At 37.8% G+C, this 25,736-nt stretch overlaps 1 protein-coding gene across 1 annotated transcript; it reads right to left on the reverse strand.

The window, feature by feature from the left end:
* On the reverse strand, positions 1 to 23,687 carry tcf25 (transcription factor 25). The gene is given in 18 exon segments (NM_001079322.1): positions 1 to 963; positions 1,509 to 1,581; positions 2,382 to 2,461; positions 4,285 to 4,375; positions 6,797 to 6,955; positions 8,754 to 8,841; positions 9,672 to 9,831; positions 11,564 to 11,669; positions 12,479 to 12,571; positions 13,232 to 13,325; positions 13,525 to 13,624; positions 15,217 to 15,347; positions 16,603 to 16,685; positions 17,367 to 17,432; positions 18,044 to 18,186; positions 21,470 to 21,544; positions 21,672 to 21,806; positions 23,433 to 23,687. Coding segments are annotated over 18 exon segments (2,037 nt in total). The 5' UTR covers positions 23,628 to 23,687; the 3' UTR covers positions 1 to 798.
* Between the last annotated feature and the right edge of the window lie 2,049 nt (positions 23,688 to 25,736).

Below are 25,736 nucleotides of genomic sequence, written 5' to 3' on the forward strand. Positions count from 1 at the left end.
TATGTACGTATACATTTTATACACTGTTGTAAATGTTACACAAACATAATCAGGTACAGGACCTGAGCATATGAGCCATGGTACGAGGATTTTCAAATATCATAGAGGACTGTTCCTTAACACTTGAAAAAATAAACAATGAAACTCAATTTTTAGGGACTTTGTAAATGTTTATTTTCAAAGAACCTCTGGTTTCTAAATCCTTAGAGTGAATCCAGTGCCAGAAGGCAGACCAGCAGACGCATCTCTTCTGTAAAGCAGTAGAAGCTTAGGCTTGGAAGCAGAGAGGCAACTCTCCCCCCTGCAGGGAACAGGAGACAAGGATCATGACACCAATTTGTGTCCCAGACTACGAGCTGCAGTTACATACAAATAGGCAGTTAGTGCAGCTCATCACTTAAACAAAGATTCTGTTTCATCGTCAGAAAAATGACAATTTCCCATATGACCAAGTCTAATTTCAAAAGGATTGCTGTGGCTCACATGAGATTTATTAATGAAAAAAGTAATTCCTCTGCCTGCTTTGCACTTATGGATGCATGCTCAAATCATTCCTTACAGAAGTTGGTCTAGTACTAAAGCCACATGCATCTAACGTACCTCACCCCCTCAGAGGTAAATGTTCTGCCGTGCAGTTTCACAAATATTTTATAAGGTTTCAGGAACTTCACAAAACGTTAGGTTTCGGTCAGCTTAATAACGGAAACTGGAATCCAAGATTCATTGCAGGGGCTTCAATTCAGTTATTGATTAGTCACATGAAACTTGTGCTGATGGAGCAGAGTTTATATGGAGGCCTTAATCCCATTCTGCATCTGCCTCCCCATCTGGATTGTCCTCACGTGGTGGCTCTTGGAACTGGATGTTTGCCAACATGTCTCTCATCGCAGCCATGAGTCTGTTTACCCCTTGATTTAAGTCCCTGGCAGCTCCAGCCTCATCACCTTCCTGATGGTCCTCTCCCTATGATAAAAAAAAATGTAGGCCAAGTGGCTTTGGTTGCACAGCTATTAAATAAGAGTATGCAAAATCAAAACCTCAGCAGAAGACCTGGTATTTTATTGGAGGACCTGGTACTGTATGGGAGAATGACAGAGAATAAGAGTTGAAAGCTACAGCGTTGAAATAGTAAACCATTTAGGTTCTTAGCAGTCTGTTCTCTCACTGAGTGGAGAAACAGAATGTGAGAATGAGCTGGTCTTGTAATAATGCCGGGTTATTTATGGGTCAACTGACGCAGAGGCACTGAATTATGAGTATTAAGAGAATCAGGGGGCAAGAAGTGGTTGAATTAAAAGCAGGGTAACAGATAACTGGCAGAGGGATTAGAGTGGACAAATAGTGTATTTATACAAATGGTGTATTTATATATTGACTGCATGGAGGGGTTGTGTAAACAGGTGTTGCTAAAGACCTGAGCATGCTTAATGGAACTATATATATATATGATTCCTTATGTGTGAAAGATATGTGTGTATTTACCCATTGTCATGTGTCTCTGAACTTACCTGAAGATTGAAGTTTGGCAAAAGTGATCTAAAGAACAAAGATAAAGTTCCTTCGTTCGATGGCCGATTAGTCCTATAAAAAACAATAGTAAAAATGTATAGCATCATCTGTTCAGTATACGGGGAAGTATAAGTATTTTTCTTTATTTGCTTAGGTTTTCCAGCATTACTAATATTCTGTCCAAATCCCCTAATTTGCATTTTTACAGGTCCACCAATCACTGCACATTATTCTCTAGGTAACTTTTTTTTTGTCTAATAAGCAGTGGGTGGGTTTACCCCTAACTTATGTTGCTAGTCAGTCAAGCAATACTTCATCATGAACCTACTGACTGAAGTAAATGTATGAAAACAGGGTAAATGAGAATTATGGCCTTGTTAAAAACCACCTCCAGAGGCCTCCCCCACAACCAAAATTCACCACTGCAGACCCTTAATTATGTCCCTTGTTCCACACTAAGAAGCAGAGAAGTGCAGCAGAGTTGATGGATGCCATCTTGCACCACATTCACATGGACTGCACGCCTAGTGCACGAGAAGTTGAAATGAGGTCCAGATCAGCTTCAACATATATGATGTGGCATGGAATGTACCGACCAACCAGCTGCAATACTCCATTTAAATTACAGGTATGGCAAACACAGCACTATGAGGGGTCTGCAATTGTGCAGTTCAGGGGGAGGAAGGGAGGCCTGTAGAGGGGGCCTAGGGTTTCAAAGGGCCTTTAGTTCTCCTTAAATTGCTGAAATGTTGGAAATATAATTTACAGAGTAACAACAGTACAGTGTATATTCCAGACATAACTAAACCCAAAAAGAAAAGTAAATAAGACATGCAAAAGACATGCTATGTAGAAGTTTAAAGCAGAATTACCTTTCAGGCCTTGTGTACGAGATAATGGAATCCGGTGGAGGGAGGGGATCATATCCCAGAACTGGCTGAGCTGTCACTTCCTGTTCATTAGTAGACACACACATTTTCACATTTTTTTTTTAACTATGCACCTCTGATTTATTGTGTGTTACTATATGTGAGTATTCTAAACAGATCTTCATTTATATAGTTACACACTCTCTTCATATTTGCACACTCTGCATTGATTCAGTTACACTCTTACTCTCAACCATATCTTTGTTACAAATCCGAGGGTGTTTTAAAGCCTGTTAAAATGACGTACTTGGACACTAAATAATAATAATTACAAATAATATGCAGTGTATATATAGATCCTTGATCAATTCTCTTATTTTACTGAACAAATTCTTTACACTGATATATTTATATATATATATATATATATATATATATATATATATATATATATATATATATATATATATATATATATATATATGAAACATTAAATGTTACAATTTCATTAATAAGACACTGTTCTATGTTAAAAAAAAATCCAAAGGAAAGTATTATTATCTATTTTTTCAGCAATAACTGCTTTGAGTTAGGAGAAATGAATCAAAACCATTTCCCAACAGAAGCTAAATGTAAATATTTACCCCAAAAGAGTCAAAGCAGTTATTGCTGCAAAAGGTAGCATGCGGGAACAGCACATATATGTTTTTGGTCTTAGATAAAATAATGTAATATAAATCAATAATTAATAACTAATTATGAGCTTCATTGCTTTAAAGGAAAACTATACCCTTGGACTTTGCAGGTCTCTATAAACATATTATTATGTTTATTATTAAGTCCCACCCAATAGTTGCACTGTTGCCTCAGCTCCAACTACACAGTGGTTGACACAGGATATGATGCTTAAAGGTTTACACAAGATAAATGTAAACAAGGCACCTGGGCCAGATGGAATACACCCTCGGGTACTGAGAGAGCTAGGGTCAGAATTACAGTGGCCCTTGTTTCTGATATTCTCAGGCTCACTCTCATCAGGTATGTTACCTAGCGCTGGTAAGGCCCCATCTAGAATATGCTGTTCAGTTCTGGTCTCCAGTGCTCAAACGGGACATTATTGAGTTAGAGAGGGTCCAGAGAAGGGCAACTAAGTTGGTAAAGGGTATGGAAAGTCTCAGTTATGAAGAAAGACTGGCCAAGTTGGGTCTGTTTACACTGGAGAAGAGGCGCTTAAGAGGTGACATGATAACCATGTATAAACTATGTATAAATATATAAGGGGATCATATAATAACCTTTCTAATGTTTTATTTACCAGTAGGTCCTTCCAACGGACACAAGGGCACCCACTTCGTTTAGAAGAAGGGAGGTTCCATTTAAATATTCGGAAAGGATTTTTTACAGTGAGAGCTGTGAGGTTGTGGAATTCCCTCCCCGAATCAGTCGTACTGGCTGATACATTATATAACTTTAAGAAGGGGCTGGATGGCTTCTTAGCAAGTGAGGGAATACAGGGTTATTGGAGATAGCTCTTAGTACAAGTTGATCCAGGGACTGGTCCGATTGCCATCTTGGAGTCAGGAAGGGGCTTCAGATGGGGGTTTTTTGCCTTCCTCTGGATCAACTAGAAGTTAGGCAGGTTATATATAGGCATTATGGTTGAACGTGATGGACGTATGTCTTTTTTCAACCCAACTTACTATATAACTATGTACTATGTAACTATTATACATAACAGCGTTTTTGTAAAAACTGTTTGTTAAGTATTCATTCTGAAGGTATATAGTTTTCCTTTAACATAAATATATTAGAACAAATCTAAATGAATAATTGGTAATTGTGGCTCACGAGTGAGAAAGGTTGGGGACCCCTGCTGTATACAATTCTTGGTACTGTAGGTCCTTACCAGTGGTAAAGCTGAGCTAGCTCCCTTAATCTCTGATAGAATCACATGACGATGGATGTTCATAGGGGCACTCTGATACCGAACCTTCCGTCTAGCAACAGAAAAAGGCAGTAAAATTCAGACAGGCTATACCAACATGAAGTGCAAATTAAAATGGGTTTAAAGGAGAAGGAAAGGCAAAGTCACTTGGGGGTGCCAAAATGTTAGGTACCCCCAAGTGACTTTAATCGCTTACCTTTTACCCCGGGCTGGTGCTCCTGTATGGAGAGAACAGCACCAGCCCAGGGTAGCAGCGAGCGATTCCTCTTTCCTGATCGATCGCGCGCGCATGCGCATTAGAGTGAAAAGCCGAACTTTAACAGAGAAGTCGGCATTTCACTCTACTGCGCATGCGTTTGTCCGGGACAATTGGCTAGCGAGCGAATAGGAAGGAGGAAGCGCTCGCTACAGGTACCCTGGGCTGGTGCTGTTTTTGCCTAACAGGGGCACCAGCCCGGGGTACAAGGTAAGCGATTTAAGTCACTTGGGGGTGCCCAACATTTTGACACCCCCAAGTGACTTAGCCTTTCCTTGTCCTTTAAAAGAAAAAGAAAAAACCTCTTAAAGGGGATGTAAACCCAAAAATAAACAAGTTTGCATGAAGAAAGAAATTGTGATTCTAAACAACTTTCCAATACAAACTGATGGACATTCACCTTTTGAATTCCCAAGTGGTAGAACTTTGCATAAAAAACATTTTTCCGATTGCAATACTTAAAATTCAGTTGTTCCCAAGATATTTAAACATTTCACTTACTCACTGTAAATCCATAGAGATCCGCAGAAAGAAAAAGTTTCACAAAAGACAGCTGCAGCTTTAAAAAGGTAGTTCACCTTTAAATTAACTTAATATAATATTTATATTATGGAACAATTTACAACTGGTCTTCATTTTTTTTAATGGTTTTTCAGTTATTTAGCTTTTTGTTCAGCAGCTTTCCATTCAGAACTTTAGCAGCTATATGGTTGGTAGGGTATTTTTGATCAAAGGAACCAAGGTTCGAACAAGAGATGGGAACATGATAGAAAGATAAGCAATAGTTTTTGGCCGCCAGGTCAGTGAGCACCATTTGAAACCTGAAAAGAGGCAGAATAATTTAAAACCTATTGAATAATGAAAACCTATTGCACAGTTGCTAGGAATATGACATTCTATAATATATTAAGACTTTACTTGAAAGCAACCCACTCCTTTTGTGCGCATGCCTGGGCCATTGCTGAACAGCACAGATCCAACAGTGACATGAAACTTTATACCTGCTGCCAATCTCATTCACAAAGTTGTGGGCGAGAAAGGCCCAATATTTGTAAGGGTAATCAGCAACTTTATTTAATAATACAAATAAACTAAACTAATTTAATTCAGTTTAATAATAACAGATTAGGTTAAGAAAGAGAATCTAAAAGTTATATCCCACTGATAGGTCCCAAATCAACATGTGAATAAGCAACAAATATTTCAGTGAAATAAAACATCATTTATTGGGTAAAAATTAAACAAACAATTCAACAAAAAGCAAACATATTAGACATACTATACCAAACAATGGATAGGTGCATCCCAGTGCCTCATGGTACCGACTCTCCTAACGCGTTTCGCACCATGGGGTGCTTCATCAGAGGAGGTGTGGCATGTTCATGTCATTTCCTTTATATACCCCCAACATTTAATTCATACAGTGTGCAGGGCTACTATCCAACCCTATAACAAGCTCATAATATATCAAGAGCTTAAAATATACATATCTAAGGGCTTTCAAACAGCCCTGCACCTAGCATAAATAATATAAAGTCATACAAAAAGTAAAAAACCACAAAAACAAACACAAAAATCATAATGGTTTAACTATTTCATAAAGTATTGCACCTTAGAGATACTTAAGTACATCTAAAGTACATATAGATCTCATAATGAGTACTTAAAGTGTATAACCGTGCATAAGAATCCATTTAGATAATATTGTTAAAGTACATAATATTATTGTACCTTGGAAATACCCAAAAACATCCAAAATGCCAAAAGGCAATTGCTATAATTGTAGTAATAATAACCATTATATATTAATATTATTTATTAATATTGCACATAGAAATTATTCAAATACCTCCAAGGTGCATAAATATCATAATACACATCCAAAGTGCATACCAGTGCAAAAAAAACAAACAAACAATAAATAACAATTAAAGTTTACTTTTGAGCCAATAAATGTTGTTTTATTTCACTGAAATATTTGTTGATTAAACTAATTTAATTACTGCAATAGGAAAAGTTTTTCTTTTGCAAAGTCCTACCACTTTAATCTGTGATTATAGGCACCAATTCAATTAGTATGATTTTTCCTTACCTTTTTGGAAAAATGCCCCAGCCCAGGGAACTTGGTAGAATAAAAGTTTAAGGTGGCATTCAACCTGTCATCAGGTGCACATAACTGATGTAATATTGGATTTTACAGGTAAAAAATGCACTTACCTCATCTCACATTCTTGAACAATCGCTTCTTTATTGTCCACCAAACGCAGCACTACTCTCACATTTTCCTCCAGCCAAGCCATAACCATTGCCTCCTTCCATAGGTTCTGACATCTCCCCACATAGAGTGTTATCAATAAGGTCAAAGCAGAGGGCTGACTGTGCGAAAACAGACATTACAAAATACAAAATAATAATAATATAAAATAACAGTGCATAGTATATCTATAGATATTAAATGCTTAGATATCAGCTATAATATGAGGGGAAGGAATATGAAGACTGTTAGCCAATAGTATGCTGGCTGTCTCAGTGCATTATTAAGACAGATACAGGGTGGTACTTTCGCAACACTGCCAGAAAACCATCTCTACAGAGTTTCACTATACTATAGAAGAGAATGGTTGTACAGTTGTACAGATCAGCACAAGCAGGTTCTTGCACATTTAATAATTGTTCAAATCAAATGTACTCAATCACACACATCATACAGGGGAACTATAGTGCCTCTGTAAACTTTATCACTGGCCCTCGATCCCATAAGTTGTTTAAATGTAATTTCAGATGCAGGGAATATTCATCAATGAGAAACCTGCAGCAAGTGCGCTGTCAGTCATCTTTCTGCTATCTAACATACAGAGACTGTGCTAATGTCTACTTTTTGAGATTACATTGAAATCAAACAAGAAGAGGAGGAGGAGGGACACAAACTCCTGTTAATTGTTTGGCTCTAGAAGAATTGCGTTTAATGCTTCCAGCTCTATGAGCAGGAACAAAGAACATGGAGCCAGATTTACACTCATCTCATTAAAGGATTCCCTTGCAATGCGTAGGTTACTGACCCTGGAGAGCTATAGAAAATTTTGTTGAGTGATGTGAATTATGGGTGGCCTAGATTTGCCCAATAGAATTCTTTGGGTGGGTTACTTTCAACATATAGGACTCTTAGTAGTAACTTTGCGCAACACATGACATTTGCAAATGTTATCTAAATTGTAAAGAAGTAGCCTATAAAAATCCATATTTTATCCTTTTGTGATACATTTTATTCTGTGTGGCTGAACTCTTCCCAAATGTCTGTATTTTTGACTTACAATAAAGCATCTGTATCTCCTAACCACCTTATCTCTGAGTCTTGTTATATAATATAAGGTTTTGGTAGGTAAAAATACCCAACAAATACCATGATCTTGCTAGACTATAGGTCTTCATAAAATGTTGGGGGTATGGTGGAAATTGTAGTCCAGAATTAATCAATGTATAATGTAATGCAGACAATCTGCATTTAGTATTTGCATTCATTTTTTTGTTCTTTCTTTGAATTTTGCAACTCTCAGGTATTTCAACTGATCTAGTCACAAGGGCTTAATTACCTTAGCAACCTCGCAGCAGCTTAGAAGACAACATTTTTAAACATATATACACTTGCGAATATAAGTATAAGATAATCAAAATTGTTGCAGTACAATTTTTATGTTTAAAAAGCCTGTATATTCAGGGACATACTGAATAACAGGTGGCACATTATACTGTAATATGACATTGTTGTAGTGCCTTTTATTTGCAGGAAATAAGCATTGGACATTATTATATCCCTTTTCTAGTAATTGAACTTACTAAAATCACAAGCCTATCAAGTTCAGCATATTTGAGCCACAGGTCTCTGAGCTATAAAACAGAGCACAGAGGCCAACATTGTTTGCAAAGTGCAAAAAAATGAATGACTGAAGCCTTTTTTTTGCATTTTGCACACTGCATTTTGATTTGCAAATGATCCCAGGTATGTTTTAAAGCCTTAGAAAAAATGACATTACACTAAACTAAAATAATAAAAACCTGGCATGTAAAAGACACAAAGGTTTCTGAAATAAAAGTATGGGAGCACCCAACAAATTAAATGCAGCACATTTACTAGAATGGATTCAAGGAAATACAAAAAAATGACATCACTCAATACCTTATCTGCACTTGTGATCCAAAGAAAGGATGAGACTGTACAGTAGTATCAGGCTGCACCCCACAAGCATCTAGCAGGGGCAGAAGAACTAACAAGGAGTGAAAAAGAATACTATTAGAGACATCAATGACTCAGAAGTACACAGCAATCCTTGGCTGTAATTAGCATATGTACCATAAATTATACAACATGTGTGATTACAAACTAGGATGAAGTGCTCAAGTCCTTCATAAAAAATAAATTAGTTAGCAATAAGCAACCATTATAATAATACATAAGGTGAGTCATTTTGCAAATTGCTACATATTAAGAGGAGCTATTTTAAAATAGAAATGTTTACTTTAAGTGTACACAAAAACACAAGTTAAAACTAAGCTGTGTCTCTCTTAAGTCCTTGGGGAAAACAAGAACCATGGGGTAACGCTCCTCCCATCACAAGGCAGTACACTGATAGCAAAAAATAGAACTCCTCTTTTTCCTTTATATATCCCTCCTGCTTATTTTCCACCATTACTTTTTTCAAGGGGCATTTGGGAGGAATCTCGGTGGACTATAATCACCACCAACACCAGCCTGGTTGGGTGGGGTCTAAGATTGGGTTGGGTGTGGCTTAGTACAACAGGAAAACAGAACGATTCTTGTCCAGGAACAGGGACCCACAGGTTGAAACGGTTTATATGACATAGCAGTAGGAGCAACAGCTTATCATAGAGTGGTTTTGGTCATGCCACATGTGAGACTGGAGTTGTAGCTTGCAGCAATTGAAAGCACTTAGCATGAACCAGTCACTTAACATTCAAAAAAAAAATCCTATTGAGTATATATTGACTAAACTGTAATGGATAATTCACCAAATCAGGGATTTGACAATGCAATTACTTTCCTTTAACACTTTGTTGGACTGATTAGGAGCCTTACCTCCAGGGAACATGATAAGTGCCCGCTGAATGAGATTGCAGGCTTTTTCACGAGCATTCCTCTCTTCTTCAGCAGGGAGATCATCCTGCTGGCTGAGCTGAAAGAGCGCCAGAGGCACAGAGAATGCAAAGTTTGGTAGCTGTGATAAATTCCGATGAGCCTGGGAAAAAAAAAAAAAAAGCATTTTATGGTTTTATATTTAAATAATAACGTTATTAAAATTTTAAAAACAATCCCATTCTCTCTTATACCAAAGCCTTTCTAATAGGTAATGTACCAGCTATAAACCTATTTGACCAACTTCTTACCATATATTGGATAAAAAAACAATAATAATAAGATTAACTCACCAATGCTAATGTTTTTCTAGAACAGTGCTCTACCTGGAAACAGATCTGTAAGAAATTCTTATTGCTCCCAACCGGGCAATGTCTTTATAGATCCATAATTTTAAATATAATATAGCCAGCAAAGATCTGGTATATTAGGCAATTCGCTTACTGGACCACATTGTTATAGCAAATTCTGTACACTTGTTCATATGGTCAGAACGATTAACATTTAGGCAGTTTTCATTTCTCAGTGGTTACAGCTGCTTTACAAAGAGACACCTAAAAATTTAGTAACCCTTTAGTGAACTTTCCTTTCAACTTTGGGCAACACACAGGAGGTAACCTCTGCCATAACTTCTTGTCTTTTAAACCTGTAGTAACCATGTAAAACTTAGCAGAGGATTTAAAAAAAAAAAAAAAAAAAAAAAAAAAGGAAAAGCAATTGCAGCATGCAGACTGTGTTTGTTGTGTTATAAATGGGTTCTAAGTACATTTAAGGTAAAACCAAGGAAAGGGAGTTGAGTAAAAAATTAAGGTGATGTTGCACAGCTGAAATTGATAAAAGTCCAAAGATGTGGCAAAGAAAGGTATTAATTGATATAACAAATTGTAACTAGCGATGACTGAATTTTTTCGGCAGGCATGGATTGGGCTTTATGCTATACCAGGTAAAAGAGGAAAGGAGCTGGAGATTTCAACTTATAAATCAAAAACCAGGTCAGACTGAATACAAAGGTATGTTATTCTGGGGGTTGTTTAGAGTAATTTCAAAGATAGAGAAAAAAAAAAAAAAGATTTACTTCTTTTTTTAAGAAGCACTTGGATTACTAAATTGGCCCTGAAACACATGAGAGAGGAACAATAAAGTTTAAACTTTAATTTGAAAAAAAGTGAAGAATAAAAAATAGAAAGTCTTTATTTCTGATGTACTGGTTGAAAAGAATTGCACTGAAAAAAGCACTTAAAGGTGAACCACCCCTTTAATTGACTAGATGATACTAGCCACTAACCATTTTTTTTTACGAGAGTTAAGAGAGTATATGAGTCAAGTGATAAATTAAATGATTGCCCAGAATAACATATTCTTAACCTGACCTGCAAATTAATAAATATATATATATATAGAGCACTCAACAAACAAAAACACAGCATGCCTGGGTGCAAAAAAATAACCCGTGACTTTTTTGAATGTCCATGTGTGCAACCAGCATTTGTTGATGCAATAACAGGGATCTAGATATACATTAAATATCAGTAGAAAACTATGTCCCTATTATTAAAATCATTGTTTGGCTTTTGTGGACAGCAGTGTTTTTTTTAAATGCAGATGTTTACATTTTAATCTAATTTCTTTATACTAAAACATTTTTAACAATACTGTATATATTGTAATACAAATGTTATTAGACACTCTCAGGAGTACATCAGTACAGCAGTAGAAAGGACATGGGGTCTCTCATGTGCATTTTATGCAGAAAAAGGATTTATGTTAAGATATGCGGCAAGCATCTCAGAATGCTGCCTACTTTGCTACTAGTACAACACATCCCTCCTGCTTACCTCCCACTCTTGAAAAATGCGACTGAGGAAGTTGTATTCACGAGCACGTAGAGACAGGAAATCAATTAAAAGCAACATGCACAGTGGGTCATTCTCTGGATCAAGGCTATATTAACACAATAAAAAGGAGGCACTATGAGTTAACATCTCCATCAATTGCATTTGATTTAACAAGTGACATACGCAGCACTGAATTTTTACCCCGTTCTGTCCTAGGCATTCCTCCCCTTGCAGGTCTCCTCTCCAACTGGTGTGTGCGCTAGTGATGTGGGATACGTGGGTTGGCCAGATTTGGGGTGACATTCACACAGGATTTAAGGGTCGTGGACAAGTTCAGGATGAACTCTTCCTTAGGCCCTCCCCACCTGTGACCACACAGATTCCGGCAGCCTTTATTTATAGGTGTGCAACTGCCCCACCCCCTTTGTGATGTCTGACATGGGATGGGTTGGTCGCGGGCCTATAATTAGAGGTGCCTTGCCGAGGGTTACCCCACTCAAGTGGTCTCCTTAAGCATAGGTCCTTGGATGCCTATGATAAAAATATGACCCTGGGCATGTTTTGTTTTCCGTTTTTGCTGTTTAATTTATATATTGTGCACCACAAAAATTGGCGCAAAAAAAAGTCATGGTGGACTGAAAAAAATGGCCATGAAAAAGCTCAATGCGTTTTCGCTGTTTCACCCATCACTATTTATAAATACCAAACTACATTTTAAAATAACCAAAGCACAAAAGGGTAGATTATATTAGTAAGCATCATATGGTGGGAACATTTTCTTTAAATCTATACAACTGTTTATGATGCTGGCTGGCTGTTTAACCCAGCAAAGCTTCCTCAAAAGACCATTTTTCTTTGTTGTTCCCCTGTGTTCATTAGCTGCTCGTGCTTTATAGATATAAAGAAAATACTTACCTGAGAATAAGCTTGCAGAATTCAAGGGCTGTACGTGGGCAGCCTCTCTTCTCCAGAAAAAACATGTGCTTGTAAAGTGCCAGAAAAAATCCTCTGTGGACAAAAACAAAATAATTGCAATATAATAACTTGGGCTCAAGCAGAGACTCTGCAGCAGGTCAAGTTCAATTTCAATAAAATATTATTTATTGATTTGCCATGATGCATTACACAATCTAGTTCTGTACTAAAGAGGTCTGGGCAAGGTAAGTAAGATGGAGGTGTGGAAATATTTTCCTGGGGCAGGTTTTTTTTATTTAAATAAAAGGAGTGTTGCCCAAGGAGAAAAAAATATCAGTGACTGAATTTATTAGGGGTGCCAAACATTTTTACCAGCCAATAAGCTTACCTTTCCAGTGAGGTAACAATAGAGAAACAACAGAGGTCTGCTTCCTCCAATGTTGCATTTAAATCTCTGCTCACCACCGGCTCTTTGGTAAGGGAGTGGGCAGGAGTGAGTAGATTTCCATGCAAACTGGTCTTGGGGATGTGTCAGGACGGGCAGGCATGTCACCGTAAAGGGAGGTAGGAAGGAGGCCAGGGTGATTGCTACTCTGCATCTAGCCATTCCGAAGATTTTTTTTGCAGGTGGGCCTGGCATATTTTCTTATTCTATCTTCCATAGTAAAATGGCGTTGCATATGTTTCTTTGACTAACTGATAGGAGGAAACACAGCTCATCACGCTTGTTTAAGCAGGGGATTTTCATCTTACCTATTTTCAGGCTGACGGTAATCCAATCTGCAGGTTCCACTGGTAAGACTAAACACAGGGTGAAAAGCACACTCTAGGCTGTACAGAGCTCTGTCTGCAGAATAAGGTAAGAAAACAATGAGGAATGATACCAAACACCAGGCAGAATTTAATGCTGTTTAGCTCATCTTTATGCAGCTGAATGGATGAAGGTGGTCAGAATGGTTTCAGACAACATTGTGGCAACAGGTTTTACAACCCATTCTAGAAAATGTGTAACCTACATTTTCCATTGTGTAATTATTAATAAGTACCTATCAAATCACGTGCCATTTCCTGGTCCTCTTGAAGACGACATACATCACTTAGCTGAAGCAGAGAATCAACATGGTAAGGGTTCATCTGAAGTAGCAGCTATAGAAAAGGAAACAGAAAACATTAGAACAATTTAATAAAAATAGAAAGCAGCATGTAAGTGCATCCAGATCTACATCATAATTAACTACAGTTCTCCAACTTGGACTTAAAATTAGTATCTGGTTGCCATTGATTATATCATATTTTCCGCAGCTAATAAAAAACTAAAGCATTAATTTAAATTCGGAACAAGGGCCTAAATAGAACAAAGGGGGAAGTGAAGAAGGCAAATAATAAAATAATATTGAAGACAAACTGAAAAGTTTGAAAAATATAGGTGTCTGCAAATATTATTATGTTACACTGTCTCTATAGAAATAAAGTGTAGCCAGAACTATTTTGAAATGGAATATTGTATCCTAAAACTTACTTATAGTACTTATAGTTTTTCAAGCTATAATAAGGAATTTTTTGAAGGAACAGGCAGGCCAGACACTGTTCAACTAGTCCAGCTCACATACTGGAGAAGGTTGTCACATGGTATATTATTCTAATGAGAGATGTTAGGAAGTCTCTGAGGGCAGGACACAGGGCAGGGAAGCTACCTGCCTGGTTATGAAATGCCCAGAGGGGCTGGAGATGCTGTTTGCCACAGCAGGAGGGAGAATTTGGCTAAGCTATTGATTGAGAGACTGAGTGTGTAAGAATCTGAACGTAAAGCCAAGGGGCTGTGTAACCCCCCAAAAGAATCTTTAGGTGGAGTGAGTACAGGGGTGACCCCAAAAACCTGACTGGTAGTTCACAAGGCACTTAGTGTAGTTAGGAAATTCACCAAATGTGTGTAGGTATCGCCCAGAGGGCAGAGGTTATTTGTATGATTTATGTTTAGCATGCTAAAACGGGCACTATTGTGTTTCACTAAACTGCCTTAAAAGTAAAGAAACTGTCTGTTGCTGAATTTGCTAAGAGTTAATGTAAAAGAGAACATTAAAAAAAAAATCTCATCCATAGTCTCTAAAGAAACAGTTGTCTCTGAATATCAAATGACAGAATGTATGCATGATGTGTTGCATGTGTGTGTCATAACTGACAATTGAACAGTAAATTAAAGGAGAAGGAAAGGTGAACACTAAGTAAACTTTATCAGAAAGGTCTATGTAAATACAGCCATAAGCACTCACAGAAACGCTGCACTCTATCAAAGAAACACAGGAGTGCTTGTCTTCTTTTGTGTATATGTATACTCTTGTATCCGACTTCCTTTCAGACAAAATCCTCAATTCCTGGAGCTGGAGTCTGCATAGCTCTCTTCTCCCTCCTGCATTCCCCCCAATTCATAAGTATTTACTCCCCATCCCATTGGAATGTGTGATCTATGCTACTAACAGCTAGAGCTGCAGCAATTAGCTAAAATGGCAGCTGCTATATTTAACAAACAGAGGGAACTTCTAGGGCTGTTTACTCAGGTATGGTAAAGCTTTCTGCAGAATAAATATAGCATTCTAGGAGGCACTGATATGGCTAAACTACTGGCAGTAAAATGCCAAAATAACTTTCCTTCTCCTTTAACAATTCTAGTCAGTGTTCAACAGTTGCTAAGTTTAGACATTGGATTAGAAGGCAATGTATGCAGATGGGCTATTGCTTACCACAATGTTGTTGGGATCCATAGATTCCACAGCATCTAGGAACTTGAACTGCACATGTTGGTAATCTCTTTGGTGCTCAAATGTAAAATACTGAACTCCTCGTTTAGTCTCTGTAAGGCTCATTGTAATGCCTTGTGAAGAAAAAAAAACCATTACAAAAGTACACAGACTAAATGCTGCTATATTTATTGTTTAAGGCAGTGCAAGATACGTGTTCCATATTGGGCCAAACATCCAATATCCATTATCATATATTTGTATAGCTCAAGCAGGTTATGCAGTGATTTACAACATGGGGACAATTTATACTAGAATTATGGTGACATACATACACTATTGAGCTCTGGAGCAGTTCTAGGATACAAATACATGCTTTCATGGGTGTTTTCTAGATGTTAAGCCTGCCTTAAAAAGCAACTAAAGTTTTATTCTAATAATGGTAAATGGCAGTTTGTCCATATTTCACTTTTACTGTTGAACCTTGCCCACCATTAATGTCTCAGCATAATTACACATATCATTAACTTAAGATAGGAATTGCAGGAATAGACTGGTAAGTGCTACCTGGAATGTGTCTGAATTGACAAGAGTGCATTAGGATTTTAAGGGGAACAAATGCTGGACAGCACAATATTTTTTTAAATTTCTTTTTATTTTGTATACAGGCATATATAAAACGCAGGTCTTGTTTACAAGACAAAGTAAGAAAAGGTTTAAAATCTACACGGTATTCTATTGATTACAAATAAAACATGCCATGTCATATATGAATTGAAGATTATAAAATTCTTACAGATAGGAGTTTCATATATAATTGCAGAACACGGGGGTTTGCAAAGCCCACACATCTCCATGCTAATAATTTAAAATTGCAGTTACAAAGCAAATTTCTTTAGATGTCAATATATCCTGCAGCAAAAAAGGTAGAGAAAAAGCACTGATGAAGGGACAGAAACAATTAACAATGTTGTAGGCACATGTTTGCAGGTGTTTGTGTGCTTTTTCTTTACCTTTCTGGTTTGGTTGTTATACATGGTGAACCATGTGTTTCAAAAAGGACAACGACCAGAACAAAATGGTCTATGTGATCGAAAACTGTACGTGTACTGCATCCTACTTCTGTCCCATACAACCAGCAAAAATGCAGTGTAATTAAGTTGTGCCGTGTCAACATATTTGTACATTTTCAGTTGTAATGAGTATGTAATTAAATCTGTTGTGTGCTCATCATGTAAAAAAAAAACCACCACATTTTATCCAGATTTATGAATATCCATATTTGCAAAGCTACAATCACTATAAATGTGTACCAAAGCTGTGTTTGGTGATACAGTGATACAGATTTCAAACAGCCAAATCACTTCTGATAGGGTAATTTTTATTTACCTGTCTTGCTGTATCTAGGCCAGGTAGTTTTTGGGGTGGTAAGCCAGGTACTGCGATGATGCTGACGTTGGCGCTGCCGTGGCCTGCCAAAAACACATGCAAAATAAGTTAACAAAATACATTATTCTAACCACATTTAACAAATAGCAAAGAAAAAAAACCTGAGTTGGTCAAATTAGAATAAAGTATTCTAAGACAATATGCAATAGGTATTTTTTTAATTATTATTTTGCTGTTTTGTTTAGCAGCTCTCCAGGTTTGTAACTCTCGCTATTACCTGGTTGAAAAGGTCCCATTTAATCTACTATCCAGGCAGTGGAATATAATTAGCAGAAAGTAACAATAATGCACTGTAGCCTCACAGGCATAATCGCAAATTCGCAATTGAATTTATATTTGCATATAAGTGAAAATTGGCGCTATATTCACACACAATAAACACGCATAGTGCAATGCCATTTGCAAATTCACAATTATTTCACTGCGATTCGTAGTGCAAAATTTATGTGTTTAGGAGAAAACATGCACAAAACAACCATTTCTGAATAAATATGTGCTGCGCAAACTTTATAAATGAGCCCAAGAGACCCATATCAGCCAGAGAGCATTTTCAACTGGAATCTGGAAAGAAGCAGGAGTGAGAGGCAAATAAATCAAAAACTAATAAATATAGACCAATTAAAAATGGTGCTAAAGAAAGGCTTTTTTACAGCACACTAAAAGTTAACTTCCCCTTTAACCACCACAGAATTCTCTAAACCTACCTCTGTTCTCCCATGACAGCTCGAGAGCCAAAATATTTTTTCAGTTCTGTCTCTGGATTTAAATTCCTGCAACAGAGAATTTTATTTATTATCAAGCACATTATTATTATTATTATTATTAATAAACTGTGCTCATTTTAGAGACGTAGGTGTAAGGTAACCAGCGTCTTTGAAATATTTAACTTCAACTAGACAATATCTTTTGAAACGATTTTTGTTGATGGACAAATCGCACTTTTAAACGATTGTTTCAAGATAAGCCTGTTGTACAATAACAAAAAGATCTTTTAAAAACCTACACGTCAAGCTTAAATTTTTGTCATTGTGAACAACCTCATTCAACTTCACATGCGAAATATCTACAACAGATAACTGAAAACTGAATACAACATGAAAAAAGAACAGGGTAAACCTATTGCTGTCTCACAAATTGCCAAGCTTAAGATTTGTGCATAGAATCCTTAAGAATTTCTGCTTTCTTCGCTCTACTCCCAGAATATATATATATTCACTAGTGCAAAGCATGAAGTAATAGGCAGCCATACCTTGTGTGGCCCCTCATATGCTCTATGTCCATTGGCTGTGGAGCGTATCTGGTCAGCCTGTGTACATCTGCCTTAACAGTGCTGAATATCTCTGTTCTCTTTATATTAAATGAAGCATCTAATTCACCTTACCTGTGCTCAATATATAACAGTGGGCGACTCTCAGTACTCCCACTACTAATGGTTTGGTATGTGAGCCCATTGGTAGTTTCTATCTTTTGTAGGATACTGTCTATATCACCAAGTTGATCACCATCTTCTGAACCACCATCAGTCTATGAAGTAGAAAAGCAGAAAACATGCAACGGTATGAACACAGGAGTATAATGTACATGCTATGCTCAGTATAAATTAGATAATTGCATCCACATGCAGGCTATACTGCATTACAGGCTTACAAACTAAATAGCAATACATTTCTAAGCACATTTAGCAATTAGAGTAGTCACACTTTAGGTAAGTTATTTAGCCTATTCTTTATTTTATAACCATATTTTAAAAATATACCTTATCTTCTACTTTTCATAGCACTGCAACCAGGCAGACAGCTCTGAAATGCAGACATTTCTTCCTGCTTTAAACTTCCTATGCTTCTTCCTTAATTAGGAAACTCAGCTTCTGACAGCTGAAAGAGCTTTATGCCATAATAAGTTTTTACATAAATGATTCATTTTGATTTCCGACTAAAGAAAAAATCCTACCAATGCCAACAGGCAGATTTCCTTGTTAAGTCAATTAATGGTCCATTAATCAGAAGTCCTTACTCTTCTGAGATAAACATCACAAGGATACTGTTAGTACAAATGTAAGCCTTTTATTATACAGGTATAGGACTTGTTATTCAGAATGGTCAGGATAACAGGTCTTTCCGTAATTTAGATCACCATACTTCAAATCTACTAAAAAATAATTTAAACATTAAATACACCAATAGGATTGCTTTGCCTTTCAGTAATGATTAATTATATCTAAGTTGGGATCAAGTACAAGGCACTGGTTTATAATACAGTGCTGCGTACATAAATAGTGCTATATAAATAAAAATATACATACATACATAACAGGTTTTCAGATAACAGATCATGTAAAGTTATTGTTTAAAGGAGATGTATTGGATAAATGAAAAAATCTCGAACCTTGTAGGCAATTATGAATAATATATGGTGCTGGTTTTGCTTTGGACTAAAATACTAACTTTAAAAATGGCCCCTTTATTGGAGTTTCCTATAGATCCTCTCTGGTCCGTGTCAGTGTTTTAAAAGAGGACAGGTGTGTCCTAAGGGTCCCTGCCAGAAGCACAACAGGAGAGGACTAGCCAATCACAGCCCTGCAGTCACACAAGCAAAGACAGGTTTCAGTTTCCTATCAGGTCAGCCTAGGTGCTGATTGGTTCCTATCCTACAGTGCAGTGTGCGGAGTGCTGCCAGCTCCCCTGCACATCCAGAGTTCAGTCAGCAGGAAGTGGAACAGATTGGCAGGACTAGTTAGGTTTTTCATTACAAATATATATTCATAGTTGGTAAATTAAATGCATCTGTTTAACCCCCTCAATGAAGTCCCCTTATGTCTTTTACTCTCATTGTTAAAGCAGCCATCAGCACTGGAAGGTGCAGTGTAGTAAATGAGCTATTCTGACAGAGGGTGTTTTAATTCTATTTCAGTGTCTCACCTCAGATGAGGGGTTTATGAAAACAGGAAAGCAACACTTTCTGAAAGCTTACAGCAACATGGCCTTTTGTGGGAAGAAGCAAATAAAATATTGAGGGGAAGTTAGGAACCCCTGCAGCCACTTAGCTGTGTGAGTAACAAAGCAATGTGGTGGAAGCAAAGGCATATGGCTTACAAAAATGCTGGGCATCCTGTGGGACACTATCTCCAGATTGGAGGCATTTTAATAAATGGGCTAAAGAGACATTTGCCCATGACAGATGGGCTAATATCAGACTTTTCATCTGGTACAACCTTCAACAGAAGCATTCTCTAGAGATGGCAGACTGTAATCAAGTGAAACTCTACAGAGTGGTCATTTTGACTTATTTGCATTTTTTCTTAAGTCACTTATGTCATAGCTACTTGTTAATTTAACTAAGCATGGGCTACTTCTTCACTGCATGCCTTATTATATTGAATTTCACCTGCTTGAGGGTACAAATTTCTTGTGAGAGTGATCACACTAATGAGATCTTTACTTTTTAAACCAAACTGATTTAATATGCACCATATTACGCATTGTTTTTAAACAAATAAAAACACTCTCTCTCTTTAAAGGTACACAAATGCAAAGCAAGCAAGACTGTATTTTTTTATCATTTTCTTACTATGTTCCCTATTTGTGAAGCTAGCTATAGCTTATGGCACACCAAGTACTTTGACCTACAAGATGCTCCCTGGGTGAGACACAGAGATCAAAATACCTGTCTCAGCCCACAGTAATTTTCTAGTAAGCTTGGCTCACACATAAAATTGGTCTGTAAAGGCAATGGCTCATGGGAAGTTTTGTCTCCAACAATTAAAATTTGCTACCATTGGTGACAAATCTCCCGAAAAGTGCAATTACCTTTGGCAACATTTGAATTGCCGCAAGTATATTACATAACTGACAGCGATTCAGGAAAAGATCCTATTTATATATATATATATATATATATGACAGATAATAAAGTGCAATGTAAACATTATAAGTTGAAACAAAAACCAGCTCCACTCTTACCCTGTCTGCCCAGGCCCAAAGTTGCCTCCATCACTCCTCGTATCCAAGGATAACTAAATTGTCACATTTATTTAAGGAATATTTCTAAAAATGACCATGAATATGGCTACCAAACTCATTGATCTCACCAACCATTTCTGCCCCTTGCAGGTCCTAACACCAGTCTCTGCTACTAAATCTCTGCTACTAAATGCTACTAAAACTTAATCTACTATGCTTGAAATGTCCCCACCCTAATGTATCTCCAAGTATTCACCAAACCATTATGCTTTTTTAATTATCTGCATTGCTCTAACTGGCAGAGCCCTCTTTTTCTCCTGCATTTGTCAGTATCTGTCTGTACATTTACTATACAGCGCAGAAAGTTGGGTAGTCTAAGAACTTTAGGTGGCCACACACGTGGCAATTTTCGATCTTTCGTGCGACATCGTTCCAATCGGCCACTGACGTTCAGGGCTGAAACGGCAGATATGGAGGCAGAAACAATAGGATTTCTACCTCCTTCTGCCGATTCAGCAGAAGGCAGATTTTGCTCAGACGTCTTCTATGGCGCCCGATCAAAATCTTTTAAACCACCCGATTGGCGAGTCGACCGATATCAGCAGCCTCCTGCGATATCGGTTGCCTCGCCGACTTGCCATACACGCGTGTATGGCCAGCTTTACTAGTCAAATTCCGCCTCATTTACATTTCCCTTTTTTGTTTGCTCTTCCATTAGGACACAAACAACAAAGTGGATGGTCTCTAATTAAAAGCAAGTATGCTATCCCTCTTATCACTGCTTTGCCAAATGTGCTCTTCTGTTATGGAAAACATAACATCATGGGCATGAGCTGATGATATGTTACCTGGTTCTCTGAAATAGTGCATTTCTTTGATTTCTTCTTTTTTTTCTTCTTCTTTGGTTTGTTGCTTGGAGCAGCCTATTCAGGTACAGAAATGGCAGGTAAATATGCTACAGAAAAAAAAAACAAATTCCTAATAAAAGCAGCCGGTTGGCTGATAAATACTCCCATATTCTAAGTAACTCCTCTACTATTATTTCCTCACCTGGTTCAAAGCAGGATCTTCAGTGGCATCTTGGTCCGTCTTACAAGTATTTGTCTCTTTCTCCTCATTAAGCCTAGGATTTGTGACATGCTTGATGTTTGAATCACTCCGAGCATCACAATCATGGTCAATTATCTACAGACATAAACCAAAAAGCAGATATGACAAGTGGTTCAAGGACTAGATTGCTAAACTTTATAATGCTCCAAATAACACAAGCTGACAGATCAGTTGGTACCAATGGCCTGAGTCTCCAACAGACCCTGAAGGTCCTCATTCTTATCAGACCCAACTGTCCCTTAGGCTAATGCCACACAGAGTGATAAATCTCTGCTACCATGGGTGACTAATCTTCCCAAAATGCCTTTCCACTGGCAACCAAGAGAATCTCCAGTGGAAAGGCCTACACATCGTGGCGCGAAGTTTCCAGCTGCAGGTAACTTCTGAAGAACTAAGCAATGTGTAGGTCTTTCCACCAGCGATTTTCTTTGTTGCCAGTGTAAAGATTTTATCGCCCTTTATAAATCTCTGCTACCGTGGGCTACTAATCTCCCCATGGGACATTAGCCTTACTTTCAGAAGTATTTTTATCCAAACACAGCTGATTGCACGGAAAGGAAAAGGCAGGATGGTAACTTTTAGTACGCAGAGTGGGTGGTGTGAAGTCCTCTTGAGAAAAGATAAAGGAATTTAGATTCGCAGAAAGCATCACTTTCACTTAAAACATGGTAAGGGGGGGTCCTAACAGCCTCTGTGGGGTGGGGATATGGTCCCTTTGAATCAGAGGCAGGGTATTTCTTGCCTAAATGTACATAGGTTGGATATTCCTCTGTTGAATGGTCCCTAGATTCTTCCTCAGTGCTGCTCTTGAATGTTGACAATTTTCATGAATATCCCAGCTCAGGCTAAGCAGCCATCAGCTAGTGTTTGCAAACAGGCCATTATACACAGGACTGAGCAGGTGCAGGATGCATTCTTCACTTCATATTAAATATAAGTATTATATAGTATTATTCTAGGGCAATTTGCAATTAGTCTTCAGTTGGTATGGCTTTTAAAATATTTATTTCTGTTCAGCAGCTCTGAGCCTTGGCATTTCAGCTGTTATCTAGTTTCTAGGACTTATTTACACTAGTAACCAGACAACAGTTTGGAAGTCAGAATGGTAGACAAATAAGAGATGGCCTAAAAACTAAAACCGAACCATCTGAACATTAATGCTAATAAGGACAGAAATACTGGGCTGAAATGCTATATACCACTCTATACCATACATAAATTTCATTTGCAGGTAAACTTTCCCTTTGTTTCCTAATGTTATGCCAAGATAATAAACACTTATCTAAGATCTATGGTTCATAGAGCACTTTACTGTAGGGAGAACATTAGCCTATCTCTCCACTGAATTATAATGTAATTGTACCAGAGAGTGTATGCAGAACTCCCCCCCCCCCAGCTGGGCTTATATAAAACTCACTTGGCCCAAACAGGCCAGGGAAACCGAGCCAGAAGCTATAAGTCAGAGCTGCGGTTGACAAGCAATACACCAGAGGGCTGCAGTTACTGCACCTGTAGGGTAGGTGTCACTGGTGGTTCTCACTACTGAGAGGATGTAGCCAGCTGATTACTAGTTGTTCCTAACCAACAGTACTGCACCTATCACTGCTTGGTCTAATTCATGTTCCCTTATGGCCGGTTCTGGCTCTGTACTAATCTCACATATAGGTCCCGGTGTCCCTGGATTTGCCTTCCCCCACTCACCAGCTGGAAGGGGTTATTTAGGCCCCGCTCCTCCAAGAGTTTCCGGTTTCCACGTGCTTTACGGCTTCGCGGTTCCGGGAGCTTTGGTGCTTCTTCTTCCTCATCGTCTTTTTCATTTTCGTCTCCTCCAAGGGCCCCGGGCTCCTCCTGTCCTCTCTGCTCTCCTCTCAGCCTCCTCAAGGCCCGACGGGACATGGCACCTAAACAAACTCACAGGGCAGAAGCCCAGGAAGGATTTGCAGCCAGGCGCATGCGCTCAGGGTCATTAGCGGCTCGTAGCGTGTAATGCCTATACATGACAGCCTGGGGGCGCTACTGTAACATCTCATTCAGTAAATCCAAATAAAAGACGGCGTTATTCAGCAGCTAGCTCATGCTGTTTGGCTCCTTTAGTAACTGCTGATCTTTGTCTCCCAGCATGCCCTGTGAGGCCAGGCTCAGGCTATCTGCATTAAGGGGCTGCGGGGAGATGAAACGTTCTGACAGAAGATTATACATGCTAGACAAGGGGTATCCCTGGGATGTATGACACATGGGGGGAGATTTATTAAGACATAAATGCTCGGAGCGTTCGAGCGTATTTTTGACGATTTTTTCACGCTTGCACGACTTTTTTCATATGCTTGCGTGAATTTGGAAAGGTTCTGTCGCTGTTTACAATCGTTCGGTATGAAAATTTAGTGACTTTCGGATCGTCAATACGATATTATCGTGACTAATACGATTTTTTCGTAAAAATTTTTGTAATATTTGCAATCTATCAGAAATTATCGTGTCCAATCCAAATTTTTCCCATTCGAACTCGTGTTTTTATGAATCGGCCCCAAAATATGCAAGTGTTTTTGTAATGGTTTCAGCCAGTACTAATTCTAAATGTGTGCACTCATTCAGATACATAGAGGTATGTAGTCTTACATGAAATTTAAGAAACATGTTCAATTGATAATATGGGGACAAGTATGTTCAAAATGTCATCTGAAATTAACAGGAGCAGGAGCTCATTCAATTGCATCAGGTGCATTATTATTATTATTCTTACAGTGCATATTATCATAACTTTCATATGGACCATTTCTATATGCTCTTTAGAATAATTCAATCCCTCCCAAACCTAATTTTATTGTTAAATGATGGATACTGGCACTTTAGTATGACAAAAACTACATTTTCCATCTAGACTGGATAGAAACCTTGTACAGTAAATAAAAACATACCCCAAAAATCTTTGACACATGGCTCACTAACATTACCTCCCCTCAACCAATCAAATACTTAACAATACTTGGTTTTCAATACACCACTTGGTACAGTGCTGAAATACTCCAAGGCAAACCACGAAGCGGAACAGGCATTTTCGTGTTCAAACCTCCCAAGGCAACCTTAAACATATGCAACTGCCAGGAGTCACCTGACAGATTATTAACAAACTATTTGGAATGATTGGCATGTACTAAAATCCTATAGCTACATCATTAAAACCAAAATTCTATAATCACCTCCCCACCACTGTGAGAAGTTAATTTAGGATTGTTTTGGATACATTTTACAAGATTATTTGTTTCATTATTTCCACTCTCTTCTTCTTCTATCTATTGAACAACCAATGTTACTTTATCTCAAGAGCTTTGTTTATTTTAAAACTTAAATAAAGACAATTCATAGAAAAAAAAATGGAAGTCCCTCTGTTTTTCATATTGGGTGGTGCTCAGATTCTCCATATAGACTGCAGATTGGTACACAGCAGGAGCTCAAACTGTTATCTAGAAAGCTCTGAATTGTGGGATGCTCATTTAAAAATGATTTCTTTTTTCCCTGTAATAGTAAAATAGCATCTTGTACTTGATCCAAACTAAGCTGTATGAATCCATATTGGCAAAACAAACCTAATGGGTTTATTTAAGGAATATGCAAACTTTTAAAATAAGTAAATGTAAATTGACAAGAATGCTATCCTAAAAACTTTTGCAATTTGCATTCTTTTAGGACTTTTAGGTAAGGGAATGACTGGTTATTGGGCCACACAGCAACATCTCTGGGTCCCTAAACTCTGGAGAGAGAACATTTTCCATGAACAAATATTCCAGCTGCTTATCAGTCCCATGAAGCCCCCTAGAGTTCCTGGGTCCCCCAGCAGTTGCAAAATATGTTTTGTCTATTGTTACACACCTGTTTTCCTGCAAAATGATTGTATTATAGTAGCTGTGGCTAAAAAATTAAATAAGTCAAGTTCAACCTTATGACCTAACAAAACCTATCCACCTACTAGCTGGTCATTTGTGTAGCACACAAAAAGTGCATGACCAA

This window comes from Xenopus tropicalis, chromosome 4, assembly GCF_000004195.4.
Source record: "Xenopus tropicalis strain Nigerian chromosome 4, UCB_Xtro_10.0, whole genome shotgun sequence".
NCBI lineage: Eukaryota > Metazoa > Chordata > Amphibia > Anura > Pipidae > Xenopus > Xenopus tropicalis.